This window comes from Paramormyrops kingsleyae, chromosome 10 (genome assembly GCF_048594095.1).
Source record: "Paramormyrops kingsleyae isolate MSU_618 chromosome 10, PKINGS_0.4, whole genome shotgun sequence".
NCBI lineage: Eukaryota > Metazoa > Chordata > Actinopteri > Osteoglossiformes > Mormyridae > Paramormyrops > Paramormyrops kingsleyae.
In genome coordinates, this window is record NC_132806.1 from 3,645,015 (window position 1) to 3,659,141 (window position 14,127).

Sequence of the window (14,127 nt, forward strand, 5' to 3'; positions counted from 1 at the left end):
GTTAATTAATTAATACAGATTGTATGAGGTGTGGGCTGGTATGGCATGTTTGGTGTCAAACTGATGAAAAATCACTCCTGAATTCAAATCTGAAATTGTATGTATCAAAAGTTACACCCGTTTAATGAAAATCATCAGTAAAGTCCCAAATGGACCACAGACACCGCACCAAACTAGATGGCCAGCTATTGGTTCAGGTGTCAGTTTCCTAGTCATCCATAGTCATGAACTTTAGACTATAAAATCTGCCGCCTCAGATCCAGAACACCGCAAAGCCCATCATAAAATGTGCAATATTGAACGTTCGCTCTTTAGGAAATAAATCACTTCTTGTTAATGATAAAGTGCTTGGAACTGGTGCAGACCTGTGTTTTTTAACTGAAACTTAGCTCAGACCCTCAGACACTATACCTCTTGTTGAAGCCTCACCTAATGGGTTGCCATTATCTCTAATGTGCCTTACCGAGCATCTTTCTGTCTTTTGTTCTCCCCGATTACCCTACCTGCTCCGTCCTGCCCTGTTGTCCTGCCTGTCACGCCTGCTCCGTCGACCTGCCTTCTCCTGCCTGCCTGCTTCGTCCTGCCCTGCTACCCCATCAACGTCGTCCCTCCCTTCTCCTCGTCGTCCCGTCCCGTCTCTCTTCATAGGACTGACTGTCCTAGACACCGACCTCTTGCCTGCCCCTCGATTACGATTCTGGATTTCCCCTTTGGCTGTGTTTATTACCGGTTTATTCATTAAACCGTTTTGCTACCGCATTACGGGGTCTGCCTCCTCTGTCCTTGCTGCACGTCACAGTAGAGGCAACCTGGCAGCTATTTTTAACTCTTTAACTGTTAAAAATTCAACCTATGATTATCAAAGATTTTACAACATTTGAAGCAATTCTAATTCAGCCACCCATCAACCTGCCCATCTATATTCTTATAGTATACAGACCATTTAGTTAATTTAGTTAATTTAGTTTCTGACAGAATTCGGGGAACTTGTCTCTGACTTAGTTATTAACTTAAAGAATATTATACTACTTAGAGATTTTGGAGCAAAAGTTTCTTGACCATCTTGGACTCGGTTGAATGTCGCCAATACATAACAGGAAAAATACATGTTCACAATCATACACTAGACTTGATTATTACTCACGGAGTTTATGCTCATCATGTATCTGTCTGTCCATTGAATAAGTCCTTCTCTGACCATTTTCTAATCACCTTCGTGACTGAGCCACCTTCTTTGACAATGTCAAAGATTGTTAGGACACATCACCTGAATGATAGGAATTCCCTATGATTTATTAATGCAGTAAGTAATGTGAACTTCATGTCTAGTACAGATGTCAATGAAGTCACCCATGATTTCAATACAGTGGTTAGTCAGATTTTTGATGAAACAGCTTCTTTGAAAAATAAAGTGGTTAAATGCCACCAGACACTCCCCAATGATTACACACGCTCTTGGCAATGGCAATGGCAACTGATGATGACAGTGTGGCTGTGCTAATGCTCCTGGACCTTAGTGCAGCTTTTGACACGGCTGACCATTCTATCCTATTGACCATTCTATCCTACAAAGACTTACATTTGAGGTTGGATTATGTGGAATGGTGTTGAAGTGGATTAAATCATATACGCCTAATCATTATCAATATGTTCAAGTATCAGATTTTCCCTGTGGAGTACCACAGGGATCAGTGCTTTGTACGTCATTGTTTTCCCTCCACATGCTGCCATTAGGAAACAAAATGAGAAAACATAATGTTAACTATCACTCCTATGCTGACGGCACTCAAATATACATTTCGGCTACACCTAATGACACCACATCTATTGTCACTTTAGCTAATTGCTTTAACGAGGTCAAGACCAGGATGGCTGAAAGCCTTTTAGCACTAAACACTCAGAAAACTGAGGTTATCTTGGATACAAGCCTCTCATTTAAATCACAAGTAAATGCAGTATTGAAGGCATACTTTCTACAGCTATGCAACATCGCCAAACTGCGACAATTTCTTACTTTACAAGACACAGAGAAAATGATACATACTGTACATTTGTATGCAGTAGGTTAAACTACTGTAATGCTCTGTTATCTGGGAGCACACACTGCACAGTAAATACCTTGCAGCTTATTCAAAATGCAGCAGCTCGAATTGTCACCAGGAGCAGTAAGTTTGAACACATAACCCCTGTTCTTAGTTCCCTGCATTGGCTTCCTGTTAGGTTTAGAGCTGACTTCAAAGTTCTCCTACTTACATATAAGGCACTTAAAAGTCTAGCTCCTGCCTACCTGACAGAATTGCTTGAAGTTTTCAAGCTGTATTGTCCACTCAGATCACACAAGGCAAGTTTCCTTGTCATTCCACACATAAATAAAGTGACAGTGGCTGGTGTATGGGCTGATATTTGTGCCACTAGAGACTGAATATGAATTTTGTATATTTGAATCTGCAGTTATCCGCATTACAAAACTGAATCATACCGGTGAAGTATTCCACAGGGATCATGCAGTCCTATGTCCATCCAGTTTCTGTACTTGCTTGTCCCATGCCAATCCCAGAAGCTATGGGTACAAGTCAAGGAACATCCCAACACAAAATGTCAACCCATCACATGGCACTCACATATACAGTCACACCTATGGACAATTTTGCAACCCCAATCCACTACAACATGTTTTTGGACTGTGACACGGAGAGAACATGCAAACTCAGACACATGGAGCCAGGGCAATCCCTGATCCCAGAGATATGATGCAACAAGTGCGAAACACTGTGCTGCCTCATATACATTTATCTATTTTTTTCATATACATGAAGCTGGTTACAATGAACTCTTCAGTTGTGTGATTCCAATAACACTCCCAGTTACACTGATATACATACCCTGAGCATCAGTGATATCTGATGTTCTTCATAGGCTTAGAGCAAAGCTCAGAGATTTCACATCATTCCCACAATGAAACTCTTTTTACACCTCCCCAAACTTGCTCTCTGAAGGTGAGAGCAAGCTGACCAAGAAGGACAATCACCTGTCACAGCACCCAGGGCACTGGGGGTTAAAGGCCTTACTCTAGGTAATGACAGATGGGCTGAGGCTGGGCTTGAACCAGCAACCTTCTAATCACAGGCACAGAGGCTTAGCACACTGAACCACACACTGCCCCAGTTATGCCCTTGTGCACATGCAGTGCTCACAGAAAGTCTTGGGACGCTTGCTTAATTCAGTAAAAATGCTGGAAATGTACTGGTTTTATAACAAAATTGTTACTTTATTTATAACCACCCATCCATTTACTGTATCCTCTTGTCCTATTCAGGATCGTGGGGGGGTCCAGAGCCTACCCAGGATGCTAGAGACACAAGGCAGGAAACAACCTGTAGGACAAGGCAAGGCATCAACCTATTGTAGGGCACACTCACACACCATTTATTCACACATACAGGAAATTTGGTGTCTCCAAATAGACTATGGAGGGGGAACCAGATTACCCAGAGGAAACCCCACAACAACATAGGGAGGACAAGAACATAGAACCCTGTGGCCTGTACTATGAAGCGGGGTTACTGGCTTATCGGGGTAACTTGTCGGATTTAAGGTACCACAGTTTAAATGGACTTCATATTCGTTCACTTACATTTTGCCCAGACTACCTTAAATCCGATGTTACCCCGATAAGCCAGTAACCCCGCTTCGTAGTACAGGCCCCCGGTCCCAGAAGTACAAGACGACAGTGCTAACCACTGCACCACTGTACTATGTAAACTTTTGGTGTGAAACCAATAGATTTGCTGCATTGTTACAGAATTAAACAAACATCCTAAGACTTTCTGTGAGCACTGTACATAATTTAAAATGATACTCTGTTTAAAAAAGAAGGAAATGAGGGTGACATACCCGTAATGCATATATATAAGGTTATAGTCTATTTTTGAATTAAGGTAGTGCAAAATAGACCTTACAGTACAATGCAACATTTAATTAATAAACTTTCTTAAAAAATAACTATGAAAGTGTAGATGAAAGCTTTATTCTGTTTAGACCAACAACAATGGCACAAATGAAACATTGTGACCTCTGGGCTTATAATGTCATAAATCATTTTCAGGGACTGTGATGATGGCGTTGTCCATTGACAATGAGTGAATGCAATTACTGCAAACGCCTAACTGCAAATCAAGCTCATTTCATTACCAGGCAGACATAAAAGCAATTCTTACATACTCACATGGAATCCATCACAGCAGTTGCTGACAGTTAGATCAATGCATTTCCATTTATCTTTTATTCAAATTATCATTCTGTAGAAAACTTTTCTCCTCATGACTAGATAAGCAGCTAGTGGTTGAAAGGAAGTTATTTTTTTAGTAGCCTAACAGGCACATTTTAGAATGGAATGACACTATTGTTATTGTACTGGTGAAATGAAGTACAATGAAATTCAATATTCACATATCACGTCTTGCTCTATTACCACATACACACACAGGTTTGTAATTATATCTTTGTGGGGACTCTCCATTCATTTCTATGGGTAAAACTCTAATCCTAACATTACAACCTTAACCCCTACCCAGCCCTAACCTTAACCATAAGTAACCAAACAAAATATGAGTCCTTTGGAAATTTTACTTCTTTGATTGCATTCACAAATCTTTAAAAATGGTCCCCACAATGTCAAAAAACGGGTTTTTATTACGTCGTGGGGGACATTTGGTCTCCACTATGTAATATAAACATAATCCACACACAAACACAGACCTGTAATCAAACTAAGGCAAAATAATACAAGAGTTTTTGCATTTTTAGTTTTTTGACTGCACTCATGGATTTTTAGAAAATTGAGATTTCCCTCACACACCCACACAGGTGAGAATGACATTTCAGGGTCAGAGTGCAGCCATTTATCCAGCAGCTTTGGGTCACAGCCTGAAGGGCCCAAAAGAGGTATGTGTGTTCACAGGTTAGAAAGCAAGTGGGCACAGAAGAGAAGGGAGACATGTGAGCCTCTCCTCAGCCCAAGCAGTGTACAACATAACATAAAAAGCTGAACTGCAGTTATAGGGGTGTTTATCTCTAGGGATATACAACCACACTTGGTAGTAGAGAATATGGAATTTAGACAGGATTTCAATCTTTAAAATTGTTAGGATGCAGTCTTATTTTTGGATTTTTATTTATTTTTACAATGTGTAAATAAGCATCTCTCAGGTTGTATTATACAGAGCTCTCCTACTCACCCTAGGATTTGCAGCAACAATCCAATGCACCAATACCTCATTGAATTATTTAACTAATTACATTAATTGATTGCACTAGTGGTGAAATTTAACATATACAGCAGTCCCCAGGTAAACAACAAGATCCGTTACCTCAGTAAGTTGTAGGCAAGTCGGAAAAAGAATAATACAATACATAATACCATTAATAATTATGCTGTGATAAAAGTAACTACATACTGTACTGTGCTGTATCTTGAGCCAATGAACCACTGAAGTTGCATGCATGAAGGAGTGCATGCATTTGCTATTATGGACCATTGATGTAACCTGAAAAATATATTATTAATTTTTATTATATTACTGTTAATTTGAATATGTTGTAATGTTAATTTTATATGTATGAAGGAGAAATGAGTACAACAGGGGTCTCCAACTCCAGTCCTGGAGAGCTACTATCCAGTAGGTTTTCTGTCCCACTTGGCTTCTGATGAGCCACACCTGGTACTTACCTGAGAACAGCTGTGGCTCATCAGAAGCCGGGTATGATAGAAAACCTACTGGACCCCTGGAGTACAATTTCTGGTTATTTCGACATATCCCAGGAAGCATAAGGTATGATGCAGGGTATATACAAATTGAAATACTAGTATAATTCACAGAGAGAGCAAAAGAAAGTTAACTAATAAATGATAAGGTCGAGTGACAGACATATGACATGCAGAGGGGCAGGAAGAATAAGTGCCATGATACCAGCCCAAGGATACCTTAGGGTATTAGGGAGCTGCTGGAGGCACAGCAGAAACATAATGTGTAATGCAGAGAGACACCAAGCTGGCCTGCAAGCAGCCGAAGGCAAAGAGGGATACATCAGGAAGGCAGGGGCCCCAAGCGAGCAGAGGCCATTGGGTGTCAGAGGAGCTAAAAATATGGTCTAACATATGACAAAGAAAATATTCTATATCATGAATCTGTAAGATTCAGATGATTACCTTGACACTGGAGAAAATAGATAAGTTAAGCTACAATAGTACATCTACAATATAATAAAATACAAGTGGGATCAATTACTGTATGTGGAATGGAGCTTTTTGGTTCCAACAGTTCTTACCTTCATTGCAGTACTTGCCCTGGTAACGCGTCAGGGTGCAGTCGCAATGCACCTCTCCATGCTTGATTGAGCACAAGCCCCCATTGAGGCATGGGTTCTGCTTTACACAGAGATATTCCAGATTGCTTTGTATGCCCTGACCATTAAGCAGGTGTGGTGGCATCTCCCCAAGCTTCAGGTTAGCAATCAGGCCCTGGAATGGAGGCTCATACATGACAGTACTGGAGGTGAGAGCAGAAAGAGGTACATCTGGAGGGATCCCGCCCACAAACAGGTCACTGGCAATGGCCATCTCCCTCCGTTTGGACTTGACGTCTACTACCTTGGCCTCACTGTCCACCACCAGCATCGTCTCCTGGTAGTTACGGCTGAGCAGGACCATGTGCCAGTGGTCATCATTAACTGGAGTCTCCATAATCATGGTGGCTGGCTGCGCACAGTCAATGGTGAAACGCAGCTGTAGCTGTCCGTCAGCAATCAGGAGCTCCAAAAAGTCACAGTTGCCTCCATCATCCAGGTAGAGCACCAGAGCTTTGCTCACATTTGTTTTCAGGCTAAAGCTCAGCTCCCCAGTGGAGTTAGCCTCCCATCGGTTATAGCGTACCCACTGTCCTGGGGCACCAGCAAACTCCAGAGCAGTCACCATCATAGTCAGCCTGGCCACGGTCATGGCCACTGACCATAATGGCCTCCTTGCAGATCTCCACTCCCTGGTCATCTTCCAGACCTGGTCCAGTCCTTCTTGCCTTTGTCCTCTTGGAGGTAATCCACAGGAAATGGGTGGAAATGGATGTTCCACTATCTATTTTTTTCTGGTCTAACTGATGATGTCTGTCCACATGAAGAGTCATTCAAAGGATATGCTGTGGGGAACAGCCCTAACAGGGTTTGTGTCCAAACTGAGGAGTTTGCAGTTTCTGTAATCTATATATGCCCTACCCCAGCCCTCTTCTCTCCATTGGGCATTTCCTATATTAGGCAGCAGAGAGTGCATTTATCAGAATATCTAATTTAAGTTTTCAATGATAGTACTGGTACAATGATCAGAGCTGAATAAAAAATAGAAAAAAATATATATTTAAACATGGGTGTTATTTTGTTCGCATCATGTTCTTCATGTGGGAAAGACAGACAGTACGGCAAAGCATATCCAGATGGATATGTGAGCTATCAAGTCTTAACTAAACTGAGCACAAGCAATCATGCCTTTACAGATGTTTACAAAGGAGTATGTTGGCCAAAATCCAGGAATTGCAGAATCGCCCTTTTGAACACCAGCCAGAAGAACCTATAGAGGTAAGATGGTCTTCATCTTTCCAGGTCCAGAAGTCTAAAAGAAACATAAAACAAATTCAGTATTTTTAATATTGTGTACACTGTGTATATGCATTTTATTTTAGTGTTTCATGTACGTGTAATAACATATTCGTTTAACATTTTATTATTCTCTTATTCAACCATGCTGAGATTTTACACTCCATTACCCAGTAGGCCACAATACTTAAACACCGCGGACCATAAATGTTCTAAGACATAAATGTACTAAGATTGCTGGTTGAAATATGTTCTAATGGGTGTTTTAAGACCTGAAATATTTGAAATAATTTGTCTAAATATGTTTCAGTCCATTCACTGTCCTGAAAAACAATAACATTTAATGTTAACATGAGATAATGCAGTGCTAATTTATTAAATATTATTAATTTGTTTTCTCATTGATAAAACACCCAATTCAGGGATTATATCATGCTCATATTTAGGCTTGATTTTTTTCCCCCCTAATAGCATGACATTGCAAAATTGTATTGCAATGTACAGTTAGGTTCCATCAGAAAGTCCATGTCAGTGTACCTTTCTCATACTTTTATTTGTGAAGAGAGAATTGATGTTTACTACTAAGCCTAGACAGTGAAATCATGCTTTTCTTTCCTGGAATAATCCATTCCTCTGGTTTCAGATGCTTGATTATACCAAAAATATTCTGCACAAGCATTATCTTGTGTGGAAAGTGCACATACTGTACTGGGCAGCATGTACAAGCTGAGCAGGCACCTGTTTAGCAGTAGAAATTCCAGAGAGAAAAAGACATTTTAAGCATTACAAAATGTCCACTTGCAGTGGAGAGGAAAATATATATGTCAACAGTGACAAAAAAGTTGTGTGCACTGTTTAAATAGCAGCCTAATGAGTCTCTGGATTGTGCAAAATTGTAAACAGAATATGCCACATCGGTTAAAATAAGCCAAAAGTTTGTGTATGAGAGAGAATGAAACAAATTGACCCACTGACTCAGATTAAGCCATCGTCAAGTTTTTCTTTTTTTTTACAAGGAGCTTGGTTTATCCTGTTTGTATTTGAGGTGAAGCGTAAATTTTCATTTAAAAGTTTTTCTCTGTTTTAGGAAGGACCTCAAACCACACAAGGATTTTCAAAAACCATCCGCTCTTCATTAAAGGTGTTTACTTCCATCACGTCTTTGCAGAAGAAGGGACATTTGTTACAATCACTGATTTTTTTATATATGTTTGACTAGTTGTTTTCAACAGCATCATCTGTAGGCATATTAATTCATATTGATTAAGGAAATCTGCATCTGCAGTCTGGCCTTCCAGGACTGGAACTGGGCAACCCTGGCCTATGATATGCATTTTGTGTTGTGGCATTTGTGTTTAACCTTCTTCTAATGAAGAAAACAGAAGTACCACACTCCAGCAGAATGGTGTGCGGATGGATACGATTTTTGTTCTTCAGTTCTCATTTTAAAACTTTATTTTGGGTGTTTTACAATAGAAATGTTTTCTTCTTTCAAATGCAAACCATACACTCCAGAAGGAGCCCTGTCATATTTTTAATGAAGGTGTGGGAAAGTGATGTTTTATTCATAATGTCCTACTGTATGCTCCTTGAAATACGAAAGCAACAAAATGATACTGGAGCATTGCAGAGAATATGGCTCCAAAGCTGACATCAAAAGGACGAACCTGAAAAAGCTCAGGTTCAAAAGTAACTTTCATGAGATACATGACTTGTAGCAATATGCAAAGAGAGCTGAATCCATGCCACCCAGCTGCCCATTCTACAGCATCAGCTGTTAACGACACATCTTCACAGTCTTTTCAGTGACCAATGTACTGTAACACTTCATTATAGCAGAGTGAGCTGCACTACCATCACGTGGCCTTGCTTGGGTATATTTCTAAAACCACCAACTTAAAACATTACTGGAACTATCCTAATAAGGTTGTTCATGGATTCTTATGAAAAATACACCTTCTCAATAATTCAATTATGGTTACAAGATATGGTTACAAGTATTACAGATGAACAGCAGCACACAGCACCTTGCAACATGTCAAAAAATGTTAAAGTTTAATGTCTTGTTTTAGATTAATTTCAGGCAGATAACTGAAAGCTGAATGCACAAAAAATAAATAACATAAAGCACCATTTAACCAAGAATTATTATATCGCTGGACAGACCAAAGCATCATGAGAGCGACGAATGACGAGGAAGCTTGCCGTCAGATGTTGGGACCCCATAAAAATCCAGCAGTGACCCAGCATTCAAAAAGAGTTCAAGTGATTTAATGTGCACAGAAATTATAATCCTGGAAATAATTCATTACTGGGATGCACAGGTCAGATCTGGCAAAGAGGTGACATTTTCTGACATCTGATGTCAAATTTTGCGACCCCAGTATCATTTGTGAAAAAGCAACAATACATCATTCAAAATGTGTTGCCTTTTCACTGTGATTACACATTTCTAATGTTGTCTTCACCTTATATAGAGCATTCCTAATTGTGAAAGTAAATGTAGCGCACCACACTAATATCATAGATCGCTCCAAGAAGGCTCAATACAACGCCTTTTACAATGGGTTTTCTGAGGGGATGAAGGATGAATTATCCACCAGAGTGTTGCCCGCAACCTTCGAAGCATTAGTAAATCTCGCTGTACGAGTGGGCAACCGCCTCCGTCAGCGCCAAAAGGAACATCACAGAGGGTCTGCCGTTTATGGAGTCTTCGACTCGGCTGGGGGGCAGTTTGTATTACCACCAGTCGAATCTATGCAGGTGGACCGAACCCGGTTATCCCCCACCGAATGGCAACATCAATGGGCTACCAACACGTGTCTGTACTGTGGACAGGAGGGACATTACATCAGGAACTGTCCAGTAAAAGGACACACCCACCAGTGAGGAGGAGGGCCCTGGTGGGTATAGCCCCAATTTTCCCCTCCTCAATTGGGATGACCTTTTTGCCGGTGCTACTGTCTTATGGGGATATCCAGCAGCCCGTAGCCACCCTTGTCGACTCGGGAGGCGATGACAGTTTCATGGACACCACGCTGGTCCACCAGTGGGGACTGCCCACCTCACCCGTGCAAACACAGCTGGTCGCCCACGCTCTGGATGGGCATAAAATGGCCACCATCACCCGTGCTACACTTCTGGTGAGTCTCGCCGTAGGGGGGGAATCACGTGGAGGAGATGTCTTTCTTTGTCATTGACTCCCCTCAAGCACCTATAGTATTGGGCCACTCTTGGCTCGTTAACCCTTTGGGGTCTAGGGGTAGGAAACACACTTTCACTGACTGGGGCATGATCACACATTTCTTCAAATATCATAAACTTAATTCATGGCAAATAAATTATTTCTTATATATTTGTTTTGCCATTACACTCATCTTTATTTTAATATATATTGTAAATATGTCAGATTTTTGTTAAGTTTGAAATTTGAAAGTATAGACATTGCAAAATGCAGTTTGGAACACTTGCAGAAACATTATAAAAGTACGTAGTAAGCAATGCTGGCAGTTTGTTTTGATCCCAGATATCTGATCACCAAAGTCTTGGCTACATGAAGATGACTAAATGGTGTAGATGCAACATTCATCTGGATAAATAAATAAGAAAAACCTAACTCATGTCACTATTTCTGGCTCCTTTCATTGAATATGTAGCAACTTTCATATGTATGAATGAGCCATTGTCACCTGGCCACGTCCCCAACCCCCTTTTATGGCGCTGAAGGGCATGTATCTGGATCGCGTTTCACCGTTGCGCTGTTAATCAAATTACCATGCGAATGCGATTTGAATACGCGCTAATGCGGCTATTTAGAATGTGAATAGCGATCTTCGGGTGAGAGCGGCACTACACGCCCCCGATGCAGGTAAAACAAAGTAAGATGACATGGTTTACTTTTCTGCCGATTTAACCTAATTAAAAAAACTTTAATACTTCCGACAATGGACGTTTTGAAAAGAAGACAGATTACGGATTTAGCCAGTGTTTTTTTCATGATTCTACATTAAAATTTCAGTGAGATATAAACTGAAATAGACGCGAAAAGTACGCAATGTCACCGAAGACATACTCGACCCCAGAGAGTTAAACATAACCCCCACCTAGATTGGAAGACAGGTTCCGTCATGGGTTGGAGCCCATTTTGCCATGCTCAGTGTCTCCTCACAGCTCTCCCTTCAGTTGTTCTTGAGGAGAGGGAGGAGTTTCCTGACCTGTCTTCAGTTCATGCAGACTACTTGGACTTGAAGCAGGATTTCAGTAAGTCCCGGGCTTCCTCTCTTCCTCCACATCGTCCTTTCAAGTGCACCATAGACCTCCTACCTGGCACCTCGCCTCCTAGGGGTCGTCTGTACTCCCTCTCTGTCCCTGAAGGAAAGGCTATGGACAACTGTATCAGCAGTGCTTTAGCATTGGAAATAATTTGGCCATCATCATCTCCAGCAGGTGCCAGTTTCTTTTTTGTGGAGAAGAATGATGGGTCCCTTCGGACGTGTATTGACTATCAAGGCCTGAACCAGATTAAAGTCTCGATACCCTCTACCCCTGTTGTCTTTGGTCCTTGATTTGCTTCAGGGGGTTAGATGGTTCACTAAACTAGACTTACAGAGTGCCTATCATTTGGTTAGAATCTGCGAGGGGGATGAGTGGAAGGCTGCCTTTAATATGCCCTCTGGACATTATGAATACTTGGTTATGCCTTTTGGGTTAACTAATGCACCAGCCGTATTCCAAGGATTGATTAATGATGTCCTTCAGGACATATTGGAAAAGTTTGTCTTTGTTTACCTAGATGACATTTTGTTTTTTTCCAAATCTGAACAGGATAACGTCCTACACGTTCAAGAGGTCCTCCAGCAACTGTTAGTAAATAAGTTGCATGTTAAGGCAGAGTGTTACGATCCCCAGTCTAGGGTTGGGGATCGCCAGAAAGGTAAGGGAAAGGGAGAGGGGAAGACGAGACAAGCGGGGAATAAGGGAAAGGGAACACGGGAAACAAGAGGGATCTTTTTTTATGTTTTTTTTATTTTTCACAAACACCAGGTGTAACAGACTTCGGGAGTGACAAGGCCAAAACAACAAACAAAACACCGCTACTGAACGAACCCAATCTAAACTAATCCTGCGTGAGATAAACAAAGTATAAACAAAACAACAATACTACCACCTAGCTCCCTAACCAAACCAAAAATAAATCGTCATGACTCGCAAAACAAAAAGGCAGTCATTTCTTACACACACCTGGTACAAACACACACAGAAAGCACACAAAACACAAGCAATGGTACCAAAGGGAGAAGAAAGTAGTAGAAGGAGAAGAAAGTAGTCGAAAACAAGCGAGAGATCAAATAAACCAGAAAACAAATCAAGCCAAAGCGAAGGTACCGAGGGGCGAAGCGAAAAATCAAAATCCAAAAACCAAAACCGTCATACACAGATAATCAAAACCAATAAGCAAACCAAATACACAAGAAATGAACAGAGCTCCCAAAGTGTGCGAACCATGGTCTTTTCTTCTCAGGAACAGGAAATGATGCGCAGCGCATTGGAGGAGCCATGGACGAGGGAGGGAGGTCCAGAGAACCTGTAGGTTTCCCCAGGAAACTTATGGCACAGAGAAATGCAAGTTTCACCGGCAGTCAGTATCCTTCCTCGGGTTTATTCTCGGGGAGGAGTCAGTCTGGATGGATCCAGAGAAGATCCGAGCTTTCGTGGAGTGGCCCCAACCTCACAACTGGAGGTACAGAGTCTCCTGGATTTTTAAAAATTCTACCGCCGTTTTATTCGGGGTTATAGTACCATTGTTGCCCCTCTCACAGCGCTCACCTCCACCAAGGTCTGTTTTTAGTGGTCCCAGGCAGCACAACAGGCATTCCTAGGACTTCGCAGAAGGTTCACCTCAGCTCTTATTCTTCAGATCCCTGTTACGGGGCAGGACATACTGCATTTTTAATCAAATAGAAAATAAATGCTGGGGAGCAGAAAAAACAAATACAAACTAGCAGATGGGGTTGGCCTGAAACCTATAAAGGTGGGACTAACATTTTCAGAGCCATACACTCAACCCATTGCGCCATGCGGCAGTCAGAAGAAAGGGAAGAGCACACTGGGACTGAAAGACCAGAGACAGGCTGGAGAACAGGATGGCCAGCAGCCAGTGGCGGAACAACTACACATGAGGCCCCGGGGCAAAACACCGATTGGGCCCCCCCTCCACTCCCACTCACGCACACATATATGTGGCGGCGCTGAAATAAGTTTTAAAGTGTAGGTGTAAGAACACAAAAAACTTAACTAGAGAATTTGACTGTCCCTCACAAAAACCGTTAAGTTTTAGTGGCTAAATTGCGTTTTCTGCGTGCCTTTTCAGACAGGAGGAGATTTGTTTGGCTATGCCTAGAAAACAACGTTGTTACCAGTGTGGAGACCACCTCCAGCTGCCTGCCCATCTCATCCATTTCTGTTGCAAAAATTTCAGTGTATTGT

General features: G+C 41.5%; 1 protein-coding gene across 1 annotated transcript in view; it reads right to left on the reverse strand.

Annotated features, from left to right (window-relative positions):
- Positions 1–14,127, reverse strand: part of LOC111851973 (neurexin-2-like) — a gene marked incomplete at its 3' end in the record, with an annotated part of 418,474 nt that overhangs the window by 326,501 nt on the left and 77,846 nt on the right. The window contains exon 2 of the mRNA XM_023827376.2: positions 6,328–7,657. Within this exon, the coding sequence (XP_023683144.2) occupies positions 6,328–7,045 (718 nt within the window). The remainder of the gene's footprint in view (positions 1–6,327; positions 7,658–14,127) is intronic.